Source organism: Buteo buteo, chromosome 4 (genome assembly GCF_964188355.1).
Source record: "Buteo buteo chromosome 4, bButBut1.hap1.1, whole genome shotgun sequence".
NCBI classification, from domain to species: Eukaryota; Metazoa; Chordata; class Aves; order Accipitriformes; family Accipitridae; genus Buteo; species Buteo buteo.
Genome location: NC_134174.1, coordinates 56,323,351 through 56,346,874, shown reverse-complemented (window position 1 = coordinate 56,346,874; position 23,524 = coordinate 56,323,351). Strand labels below are relative to the sequence as shown.

General features: G+C 42.3%; 1 protein-coding gene across 1 annotated transcript in view; it reads left to right on the top strand.

Annotated features, from left to right (window-relative positions):
• Window positions 1-12,340: 12,340 nt before the first annotated feature.
• The window catches only part of COL17A1 (collagen type XVII alpha 1 chain), a 42,978-nt gene continuing 31,794 nt past the window's right edge, over window positions 12,341-23,524 (top strand). Inside the window, 7 exon segments of the mRNA XM_075026330.1 lie at window positions 12,341-12,574; window positions 17,158-17,223; window positions 17,952-17,996; window positions 18,795-18,893; window positions 20,850-20,984; window positions 21,332-21,379; window positions 22,322-22,357. Of these exon segments, the coding sequence (XP_074882431.1) occupies window positions 17,169-17,223; window positions 17,952-17,996; window positions 18,795-18,893; window positions 20,850-20,984; window positions 21,332-21,379; window positions 22,322-22,357 (418 nt within the window). The 5' untranslated portion in view covers window positions 12,341-12,574; window positions 17,158-17,168.

Genomic DNA, 23,524 nt, shown 5'->3' with positions numbered 1-23,524 from the left:
TGGTTTTGTATGGCAAAGGTGTGTCTGGCTAGAGGTTTGCTTGCAGAAGCATAATCTCTAATGAAAAGCGAGAAACTTGAAGAGGTGTGAGGGAATGGGAGCATAAAGAAAATAACCATGAATGGTACTGAATACTGCTTTTAACACACATAAGAAGAAAGCTGCAAACTAAAAGATGGTCTAGATTAAAGAACAGTGAGGGATCATAAAACAGATTGAAAAACACTTGTTAATGAGCTGCCAGCTATGAATTTTGACTTCTATGATATTGCTCAAATATTTACTTTCATTCCAACTGTTGATAAATGGTGTGTCTCTAATTACTCTGTAACTCCAACCACAGTTTCCAGCTTTTACATATATCTGTTCATAATTAACTCAGAGTCAAGGCAAAAAAGAATGCATGGGGACTAGCTTATTTTAACCCTTTAATCTGTTTTTTTCCTAATGGTTTCTGATGAGAAGTGTTGAGTCTATGTTGTGACTGTTCCCTATGGGTCTGGTCTGTTGTTCTATCTCTGTGGGAACATTTGTATGGTCAGGAAGTCTGTGCCAGGGTGTCGGACGTCGGTGTGAAACTTGATCAAGATTACTGAAGTGCTGGCAGTCAAAGTAGAAGGAAGTCCACAAATGCTATAACTAATTTCAACACAACAAGATACAGATGAAAAGCACTGTGAAAAAGGTAAATAATGAGTATTTATAAAAATCCATATATAACAACAGAATTTGAGAAAGATAGGCCTTGTACTTGTTGGCCAAGATCTTAAAAAAAGCGCCAAATGTAGAACAAAGTTGCATCCCGATTTCAGTATATGCCAGCTTCCTCATGAACAGAGTGAAGATCTGTATTACCTCCAGGATAACCACCACGGAGCAGGCAGCACGCTGTAGACACTTTACTGTCTCCAAACCTTTTCAATGACCAGGTTGAGCAAAGGCAGACCGCTGTGCTTTCTGCAAACCTGATAAAAAGATGTCTTTTTGTAAAAAAACATTTCACCTTGAAAGTAAAGATAAAAGTATGTTCTAGACAAAGACACATATAACTTCCCTATTGAAAGAGATCTTAGCAGACTCTGACTCAGCTTTGGATCTGCTGAACAGTATGACTCTTTTAATGCCTGTTTTTGATGTGTTCTTGTGGAGTCAAGAGTTGCTTATCATACCCTTCTACAGCATTTGTAGCTCTTACTACTCATGACAGTTTAAAACTTGTTGACAGTTTAAAACTTGTTGACTTTGATTGTTCTATACAGTGCATCTATCGTTATCTTCGTTGAAGGATTGAAAGTCTGACATGTAATCATTCAGTCCATCCACCTTATTCCGTTTCCTAAGAAACTGGTTGATAAACTTAAAATGGCTTAAGATTTTCATCATATGGATTAAAGATACATAATTAGGAGGAGAAAGATACTGTACTGGTAGGCAAGTGATTTAGAACCTGTGACCAAATCCATCACAGCCTAATTTGATGTCTTCCACTGTGAGCTTCCCATCTCTCTGTTGAGGACAAAAGCATTTGCCCTGCATTCAGGTCTGTAGATCAAAGCTTCTATGGATGCAGTATTGAAATTGGGATATGAGCTTCTGGGTTGTATTGCTTTAAAGTACTTTGGTCAGAGTTCTCTTTTTATTGAAGGTGCAATAGAAATGAAGTATATTTCTTACCCTCTCACATATTCTTCCTGCATCCTTGCCATAGGCCCTGTGTGCAGTATAGAACATAGCAGCTTTGGACTTTATAGCCTCTTTGCTTACTGAAAACAGCATTTAAAAAAAGACTTTAGAAATAGAAACTTTTATTTTGGACTCAGCTTTTTATTGGTGCTATAAACTACATACTTCTTATTTGCAATAATCCAATTCTTCATTTTATCACTATTTACTGAGCTGAGGAGATTTTGGGGGAGGAGGGGGCATTAGAAAAGGTATACATAGTAGCCTTCAAAACACCTAGTTAAACTGATACTGTGACCAATGTAATAGTTCACATTTCTGGATAGATCAATATTACTTCTATCATGAATAAATGCTTATCAAAACAGGTGTTATGCTCAACGTACCCACTCACTATAGATCTGATAGTGCATTTGCTTGCCTCAAGGGAGTGAATGTCCTTCCAGCAGACCTCAGTAAGGATGGTGATTTTTTTTGGAAAAAATAGTCAGGAAAGCTAAAAATTGTAAAAAAAAATACAGACCACTTGTAAATTAAAGCTTCGGGTATTAAATCAAGCAGTAGAAACAATCCACTGTAATTTAAATGAGCAGTTCCATTTTGGAAATAAAGAGTAGCTCAAGACACAGTTGAAGTGAATAGACCAGGGAAAGGTACTAAATCTGAAGAACTTCAATACAACAGCTCATACAACTCTGCTGCCAGTCACGTGAATTGAAAGAATACCTTCCCTCCTATGACCACAAAACTTAGGAATGAATAAAATTCCATAGCTCCTTGCTAAAACAAGAAGATAAGGAAAAGTTGTGAAAGGAATAGAAAGAGGACAGTTAATATCTCTGTCTCAAAGAGAATACTTAGCAGATGTTGAAGAAGGGAAGAGATAAAAAAGTGGTGGACGCATAATTTCAGTAAAGTAGGAGAACGTTTCCAAAGAAGACACAATTCTAAAGAAGTGTCACTAGCTCTCAATGAGATTAACTCATTCTTTATTTCAGTTATTTTTACAGTGTGAGAGAGAAGGGTCTCCAAGGCAGTCTCCAACCTCAGTACTGAGAACATGTACAAAGCTTCCAGCTGCCACATGAGGTCTATTCTGGAGAGCAATTTCACCAAGAGTCTCATGTCCCATCTTGTGCTTGCAGTCCTGCAGGAGATCAGCAGTCTTCTAGCCATGTATATTGGATAATGGTATTTTATGCCTCTGGAATGTATCCTCTACTAAAGGAGTGCCATTTAAATTGGGGCTTTGCAAGCCTGCACATGGCAGGTCAGGCTGTGTGCCCCGGGAAAAGCAGGTGCAGCATGACAGCAGCCAGGAAGAAGGATTCAAGCCTTTCTGAGGACAAGTTCAGCAAATAAATAGAAGTAGAAACAGGAATAAAAACAGCTTCACATGCCTCCCTGCCACAAGCAGTTATAGCAAGTGGTATGATGTCACCTTCAGAACCAAAATAAGGTCCAGATTGCTCCTTTAGAGTGCATGGTGTTAATCCAGATCTAAACAAATGCAACAGAAACAAGCACAATCCAGCTTTACACAAATGGAAACCAGTCTCTTGATTTAAATAAAACTGATTTGCAATACTCAGATAAGCATATGTTTGGAAATTGATTTGTGGTTGTGAAGCACCCAGAGAACAAAAAGCTGATGTAAGCTGAAATGCCCATCCCTGATAATAACACCCATCTTTACTGTGATAAATGCCAGTCTGTGATAAATCCCTAATGATCAGTGGCAATAAGCAGGGCTCACAACAGAGCATGTTCCCTTAGAGGGAACGCCTTAGTAGCCCAGCAGGGACTTTTCATTTCGTTGTTTACTTTGGCAGTGAAAAGTGAGCACCACCCTGAAATGCTTGAGAGCCTAATCACAGGAAGTACCTTCCTCATGAAGAAGGAGAAGGATCCTGTTGACACGGACCATCTCTGGAACAGAAATCTTGTAGAACTTTGTAGTATTCCATTCAAAGTGTGACTCGGGAAATTTGCTGAATGGCCTCAGTCTTCATCGTGCATGGGCCTGGGGGATAGCCAGAACTTCCCAGGATATACAGAGCACAGCTGTTGTAACATGTTTGTACAAAACCACTTTTTTTCCCCTCAGAAACATTGCTACCTAAGCTTGATAATTGCCCCAGAAATCTTACTATTTTAAAGGAAACATTTTCTCAAAGCCTCTTCAGCCTAGGATAGACTGTCTGATCACAGGGTTAGAGAGAACAATGTGAAAATTACAGGTTCAAATCACTATACAGGTGTTTGCATATTCCAAGTGAATATATTCACCACTGGCCTGGCTTTCTCTTGCTTCTCCACAAAAAAATTGGAATGCCTTGATTTCAGTTTGACATGGATTTCAAACTAAGAGGGGGGACTCTTACCCTGTTGAGGATTTCTTGGCTGGGCGAGGGCATGTGAGCAATCCAGCCGTTAGCTGGGAACGAAGCATAAGTTTACAAAGTGCTGAAGCGGACAAGGACGCTGTGTCCTTGTACGCCGGGAAAAAGGAAGATAAGAAGAGCCTGACAAACAACTCCTGGATGCCGAAGAATGAGATAAGTAACTGCTAGACACCTTGTGAAGAAGCTTGCACAGCCAATAGAGGATAAGATAGCGTCACGTGAAACGGGGTATTGTACCAATTAGAGTATTGTATAAGGCACGTGCACAGGCGCATAAGGTATATAACTGTGTTAAAAGTTGTAGTAAATGGGCTTCACTTGATCACATTGGTCTGTGTGTCATGTCCCCTGTGGATCCTCCGCAACATTACCCCATCAGTATTAATGTAGTGCCAGACAGTATCTGCTACATAATTTGGTCTTAGGAGAGTTCAAATATGAAGATAGAAACTCAGAGAGACAAGTTACTACTCTTGAATCTTAGCTACGTAAACCTGGCAGAACCGAGTGAAAAATCAAACCTTATGATTATACATGAAATGTGTGTTTTAAAATGTTTTTATTTGCCTGTTAAAGGAGTGGAAATATGGTTTTGTGCTTTTACCCCCCCTTTACTATAAAGAGTGATCCCAGAAAAATGTATGTGGGAACAATGTCCAAGTGTTACCACCGTTCAGATCTGGAAAATCAGCAGTCTTATGCTTACCTTATCATTTCTGGGTTTAGATTGTTCTGGCCTCATTTAGCAGTGACTTTCTTCAAGTTCTGCCTAGAACCAGACTACAGCTTGAAAAAGTTAGCAAAGAGGGTTCACAAATGGGATCTATTTAAGCAATATTTCTGGAAGAAATGCATGGTTTTCTTTGTTTAATTCTAAGTGGGAGGGATTTTCATTTTAAATTATAAAAATGAAAAAGAAATGTTGAAAAATGTTCTAAAGAGCTTTGAATTTTTTTTAAACCATTTACTTTGGGAAAACTTGTATTCCCAATGATTCCTCTTACTGCCCTGGAAAAAAAAAAAAGAGGAAAGGAACAAAAAGAAATTTTCCACTTTTCATTGTTTTCAAACTCTGTTGGAAACAAAAATAATTTTTTCTTATAAACTTTTCTATAAAAGTGGTGTGAAAAACAAAATTGATAGAGAATTTTCAGCCAGCTAATGATTTTGCTCCATCATTTGTTGCCTCTATTGTAAAAAATGGAGAGATTATCCTGGTTCTGGATCTGTCTTTTCCCCTTCTCCTAACTGCCATATACTCCTGAGGAAAAACCCATCTCTCTATAAGCCACACAAAATCTGCAATAATGTTGCTGGAGTACAAAACCAGGTTTGGCCCATTGTATTCAATGTCCTTTTGTTTTCTAATTGAAACTTACAACAAAGGCAGTTTCATGATCAACATGCACTGCGCACAGGCACACCAACAAATGTGGACATGCCATCCGGGGACTGCAAAAACCCTATTATGTGCAAACATAAAAACTGAAAAGCTCAAAAACTTGATTTGGCTAATTTTTTTTATCCTTCTATATTTCCTAAAGTGGCAAACTGGCATGCCATGTAGATGGGGCACAGTAAAGTTCTGCGTTAATAAAATAGACTGAGTTTGAATCATCATTTACTTTCTACCCTGAATCCAAAATCGCTAGGTACTTTACACGTGCTAGCAAAGATCCCTGAAGAAGGGATCAAACCATACAGAGTATACTCGTTGTGCTGCATGTTGTGTGCTTTTAACATGTTTTCTCTGATCTGATACAATAGTTTCCAGCCCTTTTCAACTTGCAGACTTCTAAAGTTTTTTAAAGGGAGGGGGAAATCCCTCCATTGTAGACTAAAATCATTTGGAAATATGGTTATTTTACTTACCACCGGTACCTCAGAAAATCTGTGGTTGAAAACGGTGGATGAAATGTACTTCATCCACAATGGGGCCCAAATTGTCAGGTTACAAAACAGAAAAATCAACATACTGAATACACATTTTAAATACCCTTATATCTGAATTCTTTTTTCCCATGGGTGATCATTTGCTTTGATGCTAAATCAGAATCCCTGAAAATTGAAGCACATTCTCTTGGTGACCTGCAAAGCTATATCACTGATAAATTTGTTAGGAGGTGTGCTCATTGTGCTTTCTTCTGGTGCTGGGGTTCCCCCACCCAGAATCAGGAGCGCTGCTGCCTGCATGGCACTTCACATTTCACTGACATGAGTCTCTCAGGAGGCGCTCTTTTTCTCTTGCACCTGGCAAGGCCATAGAGGGTCTACGTACACTGCAAGCACCACCTCAAGAGTGAGTATAAACCTGCCACCTCCATCAAGTTATTGACTTTCACTCCACATACTTGGTTTTGTCTTGGTCTAGGAAACCAGTAGTTAGAATTCATTGTATCAATACAGCATTTAGGACAGGCCAAGTTCTGGAGAAGATACACTGCAAAATCCCCTGCATATTGGTTAAAAAAACTTCTAGGGATGGCTACTAGGCCTTTGGGGATATGTGAAAACTAGTGACGCCTGCTTTAGATCAATCTGGACTGCATGAGCAAAGGAGGGTTGGCCACTGCTTATGCTTTGGGCCTGCCCCCAAGCTGCTCTGGAGCTCAGGCTAATGTTCTCTCTTAGCACAAGCTTGTGTGTGAACAATGTGGATAATGAAGAAATCTATTATGAAAGCAAAGTTAGATCTTGACAATATAGATATGGGTAGAAAGCCTGGGGATGGGGTACAGAAGATGTACCACAAACAGTATAGACTCAGTTGCAGTTCAGCTTATTGCCCCTGCAGTGATCCCCAGTGCTTGGCCAGGTTCCTGGGACTGGGTATGAGCTATAGGCTTTATGCACAATCTTGTGTTTAATTTCATTCTCTGTGCCCAGGTACTTTCAGGAGATGTTCTTGCACTATGTACAAACTTACCTGAGTGACAGAGCATCAGTGGCACTTCTGTTCCTAAAGTCTCCTGAAAATCCTCTCTGGGCTGTGAAATAATCCTTGATTCAAAAACGAACCCTTTGAAACTTAGCAGGGAAAAGGACTTCCAGGGCAGGAATGTATAGAGCTGGAGAATGGGAGAGCAAAAGAAAACTGCTTTTGAAGACCCTTCAGTCACCCTCCCATGTGTTTCCTATCCTGCTAATGAGAATCCCTCTCTCTGTATAGGAGGTGAGTTGCTGCAAGCTGTACTTGAGCCAGGCAGAGATTTTCCATAAGGATTTTTCTGCCAATGTGTGTTTTGAATTTTCTGTCAAGATGGCAGACAGAAATCAGGCTTATTTGCCAACATTGGCAATTTTCTCAGGTAGATCTCCAAGATAAGTGTTGTCTCCAGCTTTCATCCTGTATGCGCTGTTGCACTGCAGTTCTCCCTGTTGCTTTTTGTAAAGGTGCTTAAACTCGCAGGCTTTGGACTGGCAGCAGGTAGAACTGGTTGAATTGTTTGTTGGAAAAACTAATTGCCTGGAATTTTGACCATGGGTATGGCTGGTGAGCAATTCACAAATCAGATCTTGTTTTCTCTGGGGCTGCCAGAAAGGTGGTGTTTTGGGTTTGGGTTTGGGTTTTTGTTTTTGTTTTTTTTTTTGCATGCTGCCAGTTCTTTATAAACAGTTTGCTTTGATTTTCTCCATTATTTATATTGGCAGCACCACAGCCAGGTCATCTGGCATTGGTTGTCCCTTTGCTGCCTGGCTGACTGAAACATTTGGTGTGCGAAGTTAGCAAATAATGCATATTCTGGTGCATATTGTTTGTCTGAAAGACACTGGTGCTAAAACTGTTTTAAGGGTTCACAGGTGAGCTTGCAAACAGTCAGTAGTTTTCTAAAAGCTAGGGGATGGGAAATTATGTGATCCTGTGACTCAAACTTTGCATTCTCTTAAATTAAATACTCAAGGACTGTTTTCCTTTGTCTTTGACCAAGCAGATTGGGCAGTGGCCTGATTGTGAGGAACTAGCAGCATCAAACAAGAGACAGTCCAGCTCATTGCTCTGCTGCTGTATGCCGCACATGTTGCAGGCAACTCTTAACCTATAGGACAAAATGAAAGGGATTATTCATCATGCCAGCACTGGGAAGGGAGGAGTCTTATGGACGAAATCGACTTTAAACTCACAGCATACCCCTCAGAGTGGCAGTGATCAGGACCATCTGCTTCACAGCTGTGTTCCCTGAAAGATGCTGCAGTTTGCTGGACAGCTGGCATAGCTCCCTAATTGCCATGGGTGGGGGGAGAGAGAGGGAGAAGGAGAGGGAGAGAGAGGAAGAGATAACAGCAGGTCATCTTTGCAAACAGGTCTGTTAACATCCCAGCCTTGATGCCATTAGAGGTGAGTCTGACATGGGTAATAACTCCTGGCTCTGCCAGCCAACTCCTGCTGTACAGCCTGACCTGTACCAAGATGTAAAATATGCCCAAGCATCAATGCACATAAAAAGCTGCATGGAGGACAGCGGGACTTTAAGAGGTCACGGATGTTTTTTGCGTGGATCTGTCTGTCACCAAAGCTTACATTATCAGGAGCAGTCCCAGACACACAGAACAATGCACATGTCCATCCCCAGCCCTTGGGCTGGGCTGCTTGCTAGTAACTATTAGGCAGTTGCATTGCAGAGCATCAAGACAGCATCAGGGCCATAGTGTCTGTACAGGCTTGTCTCAGAGCAGAGGTAGATAGCTGTCTACAGCTGCTGAAGAGTCCCACTCCTCCTGTCTACACGCTAATAGTAAGAGCAGCAAGCCCAAGTCTTCAGCTGCCTCCTCCCAGTCTCTGTCCCCCACCAGAACAGCCCAGGCCCTCCTCTCTTGACCAGTACAATTAAGTTTGTCCTGCGCTGTTAAGGGTCAGTGTTTTATAATGCTCCATATGCATATATATAGTTTTATTATATTTATTGCTATTTATTATTTGCACTGTGGTAAACCTTAGAAGCTGTAGTGAGCCTCCCGTTGTGCAGAATGCTACGCAAAGCAAGAAGGAGAGAGGAAAAGCAGTCACAGCTTTTATATTAATGAGTACAAACAGCCAAGACATCTTCTCTTGATCACTGAAGTCTCTTGGGACCTGGGAGACTGAGCTAGCAATGCTTTTTTGCATCCTGACATTACTCACCTCCCGGCACCCCAAAAGCAATGATCTGTTCTCACAAGGCTTTTATTCATGCCTAAGGTTACTCACGGTGTTTCTCAAGTGATGTGCAAACTGTGGACTCAGGGCATTGAGTCAAGGGAGTGACTCAGGAGGCTCTGGTTCGTTCAGTAGTTGCCCAGCTCCATTGTGTAAAACCAAGGCACAGAGGGAACTGCAGTTGCTACCCAAAAATAGGTGTGGTTTCTTCTTCCCTGTGCGAACCATCCTTGTGTGGGCCTGCACTATTCCAATCAGCTTCTTGGCTGATTCACTACCCATGTAATTTATGTGTCAATCGAGACAGAATTATCAGACCAATGTACACCTTATCCTGTGCTCCACAGCTCCCCTTGAAGTTGATGATAACAAGTTATCATCACTTGGCGGTTTCTAAACCATGAACACACCATAAGCTGCTAGAAGATGGCCATGACAAAACCAGCTGGTTCGGCTTTGAGACTCTTTATCTTTGGACTTTGCTTGCAGAGTGAGGAGTGATTCAGATGTGCTGTAGCACAGCCTCCTTCCAGGTGCAGTGAATGTGCAGTGTGGAGTTCTGCCTCATCTTCTCAACTTTTTCAGTGCCAGCATCAGCAGCTGTAAACCTTTGGAGCATCTTTCACCAGAGAAAATGGTGCTGTCTTCAACTGTGATTTGATCTCTATAGCTGCCAGACTGGGGCATCACTTGAAAGCTCAAAGTCTGTGCAGCCTCTTGTGCTGGGAACGGGGAAAGCAGCAAACTCTGCATCTGGTAGAACATTGCCAGGTACCCGCAGCAGCAGTGTGACTCCAACTCTACAGACTTCACCTTCTGCAAGCAAAATTGAGCAGGACAGATAGGGAATGGGAGGATGGTGATTGTTACCTCCAAGAGGAGCTCAAGTTACCTCCCCTGCTCTAACCACCAGTCCGCACACCACCACTGTTACTGCTGAAGTGGCAGCTGGTGACCTGAAGCTAGGTCTGCTGCAGTTCATTGCACTGTGCCAGCTAGACACCTGACTTTCAGTGGCTCTGAATACCTGAGGCAATCACTGACTTCAGTAAAAGGTGAAGCAGCACAGGATCTCTCTAAATTATGTCCTTGATGTTGACACTTGTCATTAGGAACCTGAGTGAACTAATCAGTGTGTTTCATCAGACAGCATCCTCAACTTCATCTCCTAAATTTCCCCTTTTAAATGCAGAGTCAGTGGTTCTCAAGATGTGATTTATTTTCAGTTTCCTTTTAAAGCACCCCTATGTCATACTTCCCCCCCCTTCTTTTTCTTTCCAGTAAGAAATTGGCAAAATGACGCATGAAGAGATGCTCCATGAACCCTCTGTTCTCAAGAAACATTAAATCAGTATCTTTGTCACTGATGACATTGCAGGGATTAAAATACAGTAATTCTCTTATTTTATCAAAATTGTGATGGCTACCTTTTGTTTATGCATATGTAAAGAAAACTGGTAGACAAAGGTAAAGGAGGGAGAAAATTCCTCCAGTCCTGAATACATTATCTTAAAACGTGAGGTCCATTCTCTTGCTCCAGTGAAGTCTGTGTGCCATTCCAGTGAGTCTCCCTCATACTGGTGGGTCTTACAGAGCTAGAATAGCCCAGTGCATTCAGTGCTGGCTTTTCTTGAACAACTTCTGTCTGTGAGCAGCCAGGCTATGTCTGAAGCACACACCTGTGGATTGTGCTGGAAGCAGACGTGAAATGAGATGACCAAAGTGCAGATTTAAAGTGCCTTTGGTAATAAAAGGGTTGGTAATGTGTCACATTCAAAGAGCGTGAAGTTCAAAAAGCTGAAGCCACTTTTATCCTTTTGGTCAAGGCTTAAGCCAAGTGCAGTTTGGCCAGGTCGCAGGCTGAGTTCCACACCTCTTAATGACTTAATTACCACATGCAGCTTGTTTAGACAACTAAATGTCCTTTGATTAGTGTTCAGAAGGCAGAGTTATGGATGCTTCCTCTGTGCAGGGAGGAAATTATGCTTCATAAATACCTGTCTGACTAAATATAAATACAAGTTCTGGGATTTAGGAGATGCATTGATGAATTCTGAAGAAGTCTTGATCCCCATTAACAAACACAGGACATAGCCTTTGGAGCAGCAGTGTAGTGCTGTATAGCAGCCATGTCCCTACACACCTTTAGAAATTTCCAGTATGGAACTTAACAGAGTACGACCTTGACAGTATGCAGCTACAATCCCTCGAAAGGTCTGTGCAAAAATCTCTGTAGAGTGAGAGAAGCTAAGGTGAATTCTGATTCTTATGAAGAAGCACAGGGCACCGAATGACGCTGTCATGTTCAGTGGGAGGAAAAATCTTTACACAAGATATAGTTAAGATGTAAAAATCTTTGTTGTAGGACACTGTACATACTAAAGTGTTGTACAGATTAAAAAACTAATTGGACAAATTAATGGAAAATATCCATCAAGGAATGATTGCAATGCTGCTGCTTTTTCTTAGGAAGTCTTCAGTGTACACCAGGAAAATATCTGCATATTCTTGTCCTGTTCACATCATCTTCCCAGGGCTGTTAAAATGGGCCATGGTGGAAGACAGAGTCGTGAGCTAGATGGAGTTTTGCTTTGACCCAACCATGGCTGCTCTTCTGCTCCAGTTCCTATTCAGTAAGAAGTGTAGGTGGTATACATGGAAGAAATTTTGTTCCTTACTCAGGTTGGTGTAATTTTATTTATTAATAGTGCTGCCTTCTGAATAGACCATAAGTATCTATGGGGCTGGCAAGGCAGTTCAGACTGTTGACTTGAGTGGTTTTGAGCTAGTTTGTATTAGCTGGGAGTTTAGCCCCTTGTATTGCAAGCAGCAAAATATGCTTAGCTTTTAGCCAGCTTTACAGAGACATCAGCAGGTGCTGTGTAACTTCCTGTAAGAAAATGCCAAAACAGATCTCAGATCATGTATCAGAAAGTACTGCTGTAACAGTTCATTTTCTCTGACATAAGCCTTCACAGCTTTGTCTGTCTGGGATCTAAATAGTTAATCTACCTGAGCAAATAGGTAGGAGCATTTTTTCTTTCAATAAAGTTTGATTCCTGGAGGCAGATCTTTTTTTCCAGTGAGTGTCAGATAATTGGAAGGGTAGGGTGAGGCAGGAAACCACGACACGCCCTTGTTGGGACTTGTTTAAGAGCACAGGAATAGAAAAGCAGAAGAAGGGCGAGAATAAAACAGGTTAAATAAAGAAGAGGTGAACATTTTTGGATGATCACTCAGATTCCACACACCTTTGGAAGGACATGATATAAAGTGTAGTGGCACATTTTGGTAGAAAGGAAACGGTTGAGGAGAAAAACAGATTTTCAGTTCAGTAACCAAAGCAATCCAGGTAAGTTACATTACTAAAAAAAAAGGAGAAGAAACAAGTATCCTTTATTTTCTGTCTTCCAGATTCCTTGAAGAACAAGGCTGTATTGTCAGGCAAAATAGAGGAGGTGTTACATTTTTCTGTGGGGTATACAATGTAAAAATAAGATGCTGTAAGAGCTGGGTCATTTTGGGTTTTTGTTTGTCAGTGAATACAGCTCTTTTAAAGTGAGTATCAAGTGAAAAGAGCATACCTGCAGGGAGATAAGAAATGTGAAGCCTAGCTCTGGGTATATTTTTAATGCATTTTGTGAAACTACCATGCAAATAGATAAAGTTTAGCTGAATGTTCTCTGTTCCGTAAGGGTACCAGCATGGTGAAATGCAGATCATCTGTTGGCTGTTTTTAAAACTGAGCAGATCTGAAATGTGCTGGAGGAATATGGTAAATTGGAGCTTCAGATGGTGGGTGCAGGGTACAATATTAAGGAATTGATCTCTAGTCCTGAGAATGCCTGGAACTGCTTCTGACTGAAAGTTTTTGTTGCCATGGACCTTGCCTCTGACGGGTAGGTTTATTTATCAGCAGTGACTCATTGATTATGACTTTGGGCCACATTTTTGTCATGGAAGATTAGGAGGCACTGTAAGGTGTTTCTGAAGCTTTGTCACAATTACTCAGAAAAGTCTGATCTGAGAATCAGTTTTGAATCCTTTCTGCAGCACGTCTGGCAATTTGAACATAGTGGCATAAGGTAAAAGACCTGTCTTCTTTTCCTGTCTTTGGACTGACTTGTAGAGTGACTTTGGGGAAGTTACTTGTCCTTCTGTGACTAGTTTCTTCATCTGTGAAATGGTGACAGCAGCACATTCCTGTTCTGCAAACGTGGGGTTTTTTTACAATACCAGATTGTTTTTCTCCCTTTCTGTGCCAGAGGCAAGAAGCTTGTGCAGGTCAGAATGGCCTTGCTTTGGCCTGTTTCTCTTTGGGTAGCGCAATTAAGTAGAGGCAGTGAGGACACATTTTCGAAAGGAAGGTACCTGGCAGTGCAGAGTGAAGTCTGGGCAGTGCTCCTGCTTGTGCTCTGGGAAATGAGCACATACTGGTGTCAAAGAAGGCAGGTCAGGTTCTGGGCAGAGCAGCATTTGGCTTCTACAGCATGTCCAAGCTTTGGCCGGGCATCTAACCTGCTTCCCTGGCATTAGCATCATTTCAGTGAGTTTACAAAATAAGCAGATTTGGAAGCATGATTTGGTTGATTCGATTCTGACTCTGTTGGTTTTGGTAGAATAACCAGAAAGGAACAGCTTTTAAAGCAGAATGAGGTCAGATTCCTAGACTGTGGGGTGAAAAAGAGATAAGGGGGTATTTTTTAACCAGTTCTATTAGTCCAGGACAGTAGCACCTGAAAGGCTTGATTATGAGGAAGGGGCACCCTATGAGACATTTGATGTGATGGGAGACATGGCATTTGCTTTTAACAGGCAGTGACATGGTTTGGAGGCATCTACTGAGTCTCAGAGTATTCGTGATCAAACGGTTCCACTGACATTAAATATTAGTAATCTCAGCACCTGCTGGTGCCTCTTTCTCCTAATGGAGTGTCTCACGGCAGGAGCCGTATTAATGGAGGGAGGAAAGACCTGAAAGGATGTGCTGTGAGAGTGTAACAGCAATCTGTCATGAAAACTGGAAGGACATTGTGGAGGAATAAAAGAATCTGAACATTTTACCATTAAAATATGTCTTTGTGGCTATTCCCCTCTGCTTTGAAAAATGTCTGTAACAAACTTTATTACCATTGCACACAACACCTAAATTCTAAAATAATAAGAGGGGTTTGAATGTCCCATCTCAGACTGGCTTAGCGTCCTTGCCAATGTGCTGCACTGCAGTCAGGTGGAACGGGGTGCAGGAGGCACCCTGCAGTGTCGGGTTTATGTGGAAAGCACAGATCTAAGCTTGCCTTGCAAAGCTGGGCAGCTATTACTATCCTGCTTTTCAGTGCTGTACAGACAGGAATCAGTGTGCACAAGCGTGGCAGTGCTAGACTTCTCCTGGTTCCTAGTGCCATTAAGGTCTGCAAATTGTCTGTTTTTGTGGGTGCCACAAGTGCACTACAACCCCTGAGCTTATGTTAAAGCAGCCATAGGGTTGCCCTGTCTTATGCTGCCTGCACTGTTTGAGAGTGATCCCACTTCACAAGTTTCTGCTTGTTTCATCAGAGACGAATTGCAGGTGGCAGTGCATCAGAGATCTCATCAGAGATGATTGCAGGTGGCTTCTCTGATTCAACAGCACTATTGCTTTGCCACAGACATAGCCCTCAGGTATGTCTTTGTGAATCCAGATAGGAGCTGGTGAAATGAGTCAGTCCTGGCAGATAATGGAAATACAGCTCAATCAGCCTGCTGGAGCCTGGGCTAGCTTTTGCATTCATGTGGCAAACACACATGCAACATAGATCAAAATGCATCATGTGCTGGGGCTAGCCTGTGGCATGTGTGGCTCCAAAGATGTGGTTTAACCTCTTGTTATTGGTATCAGAGCACAATATTTGCCTTTCTCAAGGGAAGGCAAAGATGCAGAGGATGCATTCACTCCATGGTGGTGCTGGCCTCTTCCAGCATCCATAACCAGCACCGCTTCCCAATATTGGAGTTCTGGGGCTACAAAGCAGCAGGAGAGCAGTTTCCAAATACAAAGCTGTGTTTGCTGCCAAAACCACTGGCAAACCCAACAGTGCTGACATCTAGACAACAGCTTGCAGCATCTGTTTTTAGGGAAGGAACTTTAAAGATGCTTCCACTGTTGATGCAGTAAGGAGGAGTGAATGACCAGGAGCCCTTCCATTGCAGGGGACTGTCATCCTGCTGGAGGAGGAACTCTCCTAACCCATATAGCTCCAGTCTTGCATAGGCCTTGGAATCAACACCCTGGATAATCCCTTGGAAATCCCCAGTGTTAGCAAGCACTGTAAGGGTTGGGCAACATCCTGCTGCCAAGGTTGTGTAAGGACTTGGATGTGGCCTCAGGAGCCCCATTTACAGGGCTTCTTAGCCAAGCTCAGGGTCTGAGGTGCAAAGAGTGAGGGCGATGGGCACTGTGGGTGTTCCCTGCAAAGTTCAGCTGAGTCTGTGTTAGGAGGCTAATGTGGCTTGACTGATGGTGTGCCTTCTACACTCAAATTGTTCCTGTCCAGCTCTGGGATTAGCAGGAGCTGCTCAAAGACAGAACTGAATCTGAACTTCAGATATTCCTGCAGATTCTCTGCTGCATCCTGCCTTGTGTCATTATTTATGCATGCACAGTACAAGCATAACATCAAGGGGGCTACTTGGTAGGCACTTTGTGGAAGGATAAGTGGAATCATGAGGATCAAACTCAAATGGTAGCTGAATTGGAGAGCACAGTCTTGGGTTCTGCCTCAAGCTGGGCTCTAAAACTTGGAAGGAATTTTGCCCAAAGCTTTTTCTTAGACTCAGTCTGTTAAGTGTGTAGGTTTTGGTACAGCTGGGCCTTCAGTTTTAAGGAAGAGTCTTCAAATGCAGTGGAGAGTTGTGGCCTATTATCACCTTGTGCACAAATTAAAATCTTTTCCCTCTCATTGTTTGCAGCTGCACAAGTTGAAATGTTATCTTAGAGAGACTGGGAGTGAGCAACTGTGTATTTCCTTCTGACAGAAGTGTGTTCTCTTCTAGCTGATGTTTCATTTCCAGAATTACAATGTTTCTTTGTGGTACTCCTGCCTTGGCAGACAGTCATACCTCTGCTAGAGACTGTAATTTTGACTAGAGAGGGAAGAAGACTATGCACAGCATTCACAGTAGTGATTCCAATACTGTGTAGACTGACGTGAGCTGACGTTAAATTAGATCAGATTCCAAAGCCACAGACAGGTCCTCCAAACCATCTCTGCTCTGCCTGTAGAGCAAGATAAAGCACTTCCTACCTTAAGTTCCTTGCTGCTCAAAATAGCTATTTTAAAGGTACCTCCAGTGTTTTTCTGCTTCACTAAAGACAGTGCTGTGGCTTTAGCATCAATGTACCCTGAGAATGCACAGTATTACTGTCAACAGTGCAACAGTATGTCTGCTTAGGTTTTTCTGGCAGTACTGACATGGTGTGGGTAGCTTAACTCCTGCAAGTGCCTGCATTTCTAATCCTGTATTGTTGAGTCCTGCCCAGAGCAGATGTGTGGGAGTAGTGTTTGGATCCTGTGGTTTTGATCAAGCCTTTATAGGGGCACAACTGGAGACCATAATGTAGTGCCACAAAGTCTGGATATAAATTCAGGTCTAAACTTCTCCAGCACTGCGTGGATTTGCTTCAGTTGCCCCTATCTCACCTGTTGGCTTTAGAACCTGTACTGCTGTTTCAGCTCTGCTGCATTGTGCAGCATCCAATTTTGTAGGCAAGTGGTGCTGGCCTATTAGTAATACTCACATGGCTCTGGAAAGGCACTGTAAACTTCCTGGCATAGATGTCTTCCACGCAGTCTAGTCCCCAGCTGAAGGGAAAAAAGCGGTTGGACTTGTGGGGAGCTGTTGTTATCTCCTACTGTTCACAGAGTTCTGAGTGCAGTCTCTCTGTTTTCCCTGCAGGTGGCAATGGTATGGATTCTGTAACAAAGAAAACGAGGCAAGATGGATCAGAAGTTACTGAAAGACGTAAGGAGAACATTTTTAATTTTTGTTACACATCAAAAATCCCAGAAGTGGATGTGCAGTTTTTTAAGGCATTGAAGGCTGACCAGAGGTCCAGAACTAAATTCTGCACCTGTCCCTGGTCTCTCTGTTGAAGTCAGAATAAGGACTAGAATGGGCCAAGGTCAGAGATTTAGAGACATGTAGCATGACTGATTGTTTAACCACAGATGACTGCCCTGTGGTAACATGTCTAGCCAGTAGTGCAGACATTTGGATTCTCCTACTACCTCTGATATCAATGCCCTGCGTGGCCTAGAAAATGTTCTTTAGATATCTTTTTTGGCTGCGTGTAAAACAGAGGATAAGTTTCCTGCTGGCATTATGGGAATTAGCTAGTAGGAAGCTAGTAAGGGGTCTGACCATGGGCTTTGCTGTTACAGCAATGGCTGTGGTTTAGAAGTGCCCAGAAATAATAATACTTCCATGTTTTACAGGGATCTTGTAAGGAAAAAAAGTCTTTCATGGCAGTGATGTTCTTAGTTACTGTAGAGTTAGAAAGGCCTGCAAACAGACAGCATTATGTGCTAATGAGACTGCAGCCCCTAGGCAGTGTGGTCTTAAGGGACTTTTCTTTAAATAAGTCAACCTTCTTTGAATGAGTCATGCTCTTCCATGGAAATTAAGTAGAATATTGATCTTGTTTGGCTATATTAACATGCCATTACTTCTGCACCCTTTTCTTTCCTCAGTTATTACAGAGACTGTAACCACAAGACTGACGTCCTTACCACCCAGTAAGTAATTGTCAGTCATTACATTACTTCTGCTCAGTGTTCTGTGCCCCTCCATGCTATTGAACTGCATTATTTCCATAAATCACTGGGTGCAGCAGGTCTCGGTGCAGAAAGAGTTGCACCCAAAGAGAAGCTATTTTCAGAAATGCCTCTCCCAAAATACCTGTTACTGGAGAGAAGGAGCAGTATGTGGGGAGTTGTCTGGGTATTGTCAGAAACAAAGCCTCACAGTCCACTAAGACTGGTAGACCAGACTTTCCAAGGGCTTAAGCCCAGATATAGGGCCTCCAGTGGTGACTGTCTCTTGGAGACAAGGGTCAAAAGCGATGGGTCTACAGCCTCCACTGCTGGGGCTGCAGTGTATTCCCCTCTCATCTTACCCAGTTGACAACAGCAAGTGAATATTTTTGGGTAATATTAGACGTCACAGGTGATTTCTACCTCTGTAGGGAAGTACAAGTACCAAGTAGGGAAGAATCCTTCATGTTCTTTATACCACCATACTCTTGATTACCTTGCTGCAGCTGCGTTGGAAAGGAATTGCACTATCATCTCATTTATGATGAGGGTTAACAGGAGCATCCTTCAGTCCATGTATGGAGCAAAACTTGAATACAAACCTTCTGGGTCTGCGGTGTGAATGCTATCTGCTCTGCCAAGACACTTCTCTGCAGTTCTGATATCTCACCAGACGTGAAGCTATACTTGTAATTGAGTGTGAGGACAGTCTTGCAGTGTCCTTGCTCTTCTCATCTTTTACCCTGAGAGAATGTCTCATTTTGTGCTTATCTATTCCAGAAGGAGGGAGCAGCAGTGGGCTCAAAACATCATCCCACACTGGCGGGAGCGGAGTGGAAAAGAGGTCTTACACCCATGGCAGCAGCTATGTAACTTCAAGTAAGGAATGAAGACATTGCACAGTGAGCAAACAGACAGCAAGGCAGCATAAATGGTCTGAGGAGAGATTCAGGGCAGGGAAGTAGGATAAGTCAGAGGCAAGGAAAACAGGGTTTATGAAAGTAGAAGTGGGAAATACTCAAAGCAAAGCTATTACTTCCCTAAAGTTGGGTGTGAGGATGGGTAAATAAATGGCAAAACTCCCGTTTTCCACAGAAAAAACTTGATTTCAGGAGAAAAACAACAAAAAATGCCATTCCAACTGTTGTTAAGAAGTCATTTGGAAACCAAATTTCCCTTCTTTCAGGATTTCCAAATCACAGTCTTTCTGACCATTTTTGTTCAAAAGACAGTTTTGATTAATCTTTTTGTTGATCTTGCTGAAGATAGATTACTATTAAAGAATTTCCTAGAAAATATTTTCTTGTGTGTGTCCGTCCGTGGCTTTAGCACTTTGAAGAGTCTGACAGATTTTCTGGATGTGCTAAATCAGTATGTGCTGTCTACTCCATAAAAACAGCGTTCTTCTCTAACAGCATTCTTTGTCCAGCTGTTAGATTGTCATAGCAAAGGTTCCTGAAGAATAAGCTTCCTAAGCAGGTTTCTGGCACACCTGTCTCTCTGTCCCCAGTGGGACAGACTGCATAACTATTCTTGCAGAAAACATTCTCCATGCTCCAAAAGAGCTAACAAACCAAACAGAGTGAAGCGCAGTTTGGAAGCTCAACAGGAGAATTAGCCATACACAATAGATCTGACAGACACCTCCATACCAATTAAAGGCCAGAGTTTGGAATCACTTTGCCTCAGGGCAGATGTGAAGTAACTCCAGTGAAGATGTCAGTCTAATTGTCTGGACTGGCACCAGTCTGAGAACTGAACCCAGCCCTGCAAACTCAGACAACTCTGCAGGATTGTCATCTTCCGCATTATTTCTTTTCAGTGTGTGAAGGAAGAGAAACGTATCTGAACTTCAGAGATAATGAGTTCTTGAAGTTTCACAGAGCATTTTCTAATCTCTGCTTTCCCACTCTCCTTGCAAAATGCTTCCAGCGGAGGTCTACTTGTCACAGTAGTTCTTTCTGCTGAATTAAATGGAAAAGTTACCGAACAAAACAGGTCCTTGTAGAGGGGAAAGTTGGCAAGGAAACACTCTGTTGAGATCACAAGGGCATACTCTTTTTGCAGTGATGGGTAAACAATAGCCAGTCTGATCCTGCTGATTAGCATGATCAACGTTGCACTTTGCCACAGGGTTCCCTTTCTGCTGCATTCTGATCATGCTCCAGCATTAGATTTCATGTAAGAGTATGAACACATTCTCCACAGCACTGATGTGAATTAGGAAGGAAAATTCTTTCCTCTGTCTAAATACAACAGCCACTAATAACCTCCAGGCTGTCTTGGTCCTGATGCACACCTCAATCACTTCTCTAGAAAATGGACTAACAAAGGCATGACTAAGTGAGAGTGTGGATAGCTGCTTTGGAAGGGAAGCAGACTCATCTCTGCTTCCTGTATCTCATGAACTGCATCCTTTAGCACTTTGAGTTTGGCTTAACAATCATCTCCTGTTTTTTGTGGCCTATGGCATATAACACTTGAATTTAGAGGTGGATCTGTATCCAAACCAAAACCGAGCACCATCCAGAGCCAGATTTATTCCTGCTCAAGGGAGATGGCTCATTCATCCCCCTAGGCCAAAACCTGCTGTCATATATATCATTGACAAGATTAGTTTTGAAACCACAAATATAACCAATACTCCTCTCTGCACTGAATGCTGAGGACAGTCAGAGTTAGACCCAAATGTGGTTCTTGCCCATCTCTAGTTGTGAGGTACCAAATGCAAATTTGTCCAGCTCAGAAGACAGTAATATAAAGCACCCAGGGCATCCAGGGCGTACATCCAGGGCATATCTTCAATTTGCTGAGGGTGTTTTGTTTTACCTATAGGTGGAAGTGGTAGGTTGAATTCATCATCATCTTCTGGCTACAGACAAACCCAGTCTCCCAGCTCTACTCTCACCAAATCACCTGGCTCAACATTTGAAAGAAAAACCTATGTCAACCGCCATGCAACATATGAAGGTATCACAGAATATGACATAGAAAGGAGGCAATATGTAGTGCACTCTGAGGTCACATTAATGCAGAATTGTCCCAAACAGCACAGGAATCCCATTGTGGTTTTCCTAGGAAATAAGCCATTGGGGACACATTTTAATGTTTAACTCCTATTTATAATAATAAAGGAGTTATGGCATATTTTTGTTGAAAGACATTAGAAGCTCCTTCATGTAATTCTGAATAGCTCTGTTTTTTAAATGGAAATATTTGTTGCCCACTGGGATTAGACAGTTACCAGGAAGACATGTTCTGAAAGCTTTTAATGATCTTGTACAAAGTATTAATGAACACCTTTCTGTTCTTTGCAGGGAGCTCCAGTGCGAACTCTTCTCCTGAGTTTCCCAGAAAAGAGTTTGGTATGTTCTTTTTAGAGCTCTTCCTCTGAACATTATGGCAAGGTCGTGTGAGTTGGTGGCTATGGTGGCTTTTTGCACATTGCTGTGTCTTGCTCTACCTATGCTGACTATGTATTGGGCAGCCAGTGCAGCTCCACTCCATGACTTCGGAAGAGTTATTTGGGATTTACATTAACAGCTGACAGCAGGGTCTCTAGTTGATACATATTCAAACAGAGGGTGCATACTGTATATCTGCTGCCCTCAACTGCTTTTGTGATGCTCCCCATATGGCATGGGACATGGACAGGAGAACATAGACATGGGATGCTTCATAACATTTCTCCCTGCCCCCCATCCCCAGAGCTGGGAGAACAGCTCCAAGCAAGAAAGCCAAAGCTCTTAGGATTTTGAGCCATTGCTGGATATACTTTTCCAGTACCTCTTTTCTAGGCTTCAACAGGTTTATATGGAAAGCTGAACTGGCTATCAAGTGATATATTTACACTGAACATTGTCAGCAGGTATGAGCTTGCCTGTCCAAACTCTGAGCTGCCAATTTTACTCAGTGCAGATAGTGAAACAGTATGATCAGGCCATCTTTCTGGCTCAGAGAGGAGGCAGGGTTTCGCAGTGCCCAACTTTGGTTGGTGGGGTAAACAGGCCTATTAGCTGCCTTTTGGCCTGTTGAAATGGGAGATCACCATCTATGAAGAACATTTATGCGTACAAAAAGAAACAGCAGTTGGTCCAGAAATGCTAAAGGTGCTACTGATTCTTTAAGATACCTTACGGTCTAAAGAGGGCCTGGTAAAAACTCCAAGCATTCAATTTCCCCAGTTGTGCCCCAACTAAAGGTTATTGTCTGAATCTGAGCACTCTGAGCAAGATCCGTGTGTTCATTTTCAAAGATGTCACAGGCAGTAAAGCCTAATACTGCTTTTCTCTCATTGCTGTTCACAGCATCTGCCTCCACGAGAGGGAGAAGCCAAAGTCGAGGTGAGTGATACTGTTCTTTTAGAAGCCTCCTTTGTTTTATTCAGTATGATTCAGGGTGTGTTAAATGGACCTATTTCTTAGCTGGCATCAACCAGTTTAAGTGTAGATCAGTCAGATGAGGTACGTGGATTTACACCACTGTAGATGTGAACCATTTATCTGTAAGCAATTGCTTAAACAAGCTCGGTGTAAAAATTGATCCTAGAGAAGGTCGTGGTGGTTTGGACTGTGTTAGAAAGGAGGATCTACTTGAGGACCTGGACATCTGGGAGCATAGCAGATAGTCTTCCATTTTGTCTGTTCGCTACCATAAACTCAGTCCATCCATGCTCTGTGATCTGCCTCTGACGTATTTACAGTAATTGTATTCATGTTCCTCTTACTGCGATCTATCTTACAAACCATAAGGCCATACCCTGAAATGATCTCATGCTGGTAGTAAGGAGATGGTGAGGAAATTATGGACTTGCTGTGGTCTGTTTAGCCAGCTCACTGTAAAGCTCTGCATTGTTTAAATCATTCAGCTCTTCTAATAATTTATTAACAGCATTGGGGAAAGAAGGATTATATTGCTTGTAAGAGTGTAATATCTGTTCCCAGCTGCTTGAAGAGGAAACTATAATGTCACTTTATCCGAGTTAATTTTAGCAGTGGATATAAATCAAAGTGCACTCTTGCACACTCCTCCTGGAGAATGTCACAGTTACCAATTATTCTACCTCAGATCTTCACAGTCTCCTCTAGCACAGTACACACCTGAGCCCCCAGCAGAACTAGGCCATACATAATAAAACAGACACCAGAGAATCAGCTCCAGCTTCTCGTATTACTTCAGAAAATAATTCTAATCCATCAGCTTCTCCACATTAATGCCAAAGCTAGTGTTTCTTTTATAGTGCATGCACTGTCAGATTTCATCTTGAGAAGCATGTATCACATGTCCTGGCTGGCCAGTTTGCTTGTGGGTAGCAAGGTTAAAGGCTTGCCCCACCCAAATCACTTCAACTCTATAGTCTCTTGTGCTGGACAGTAAAAGTCAGTAATAAAATCGAGTACCTGGTGAGAATGTTTGCTTAAAACTGGCCTGGTTACATTCAGTGAACCAAAAGAGAAGTCAGCAGGTTGTAAGAAACTAAATCGTACAGCCCATTGTAGACATGACTGTGT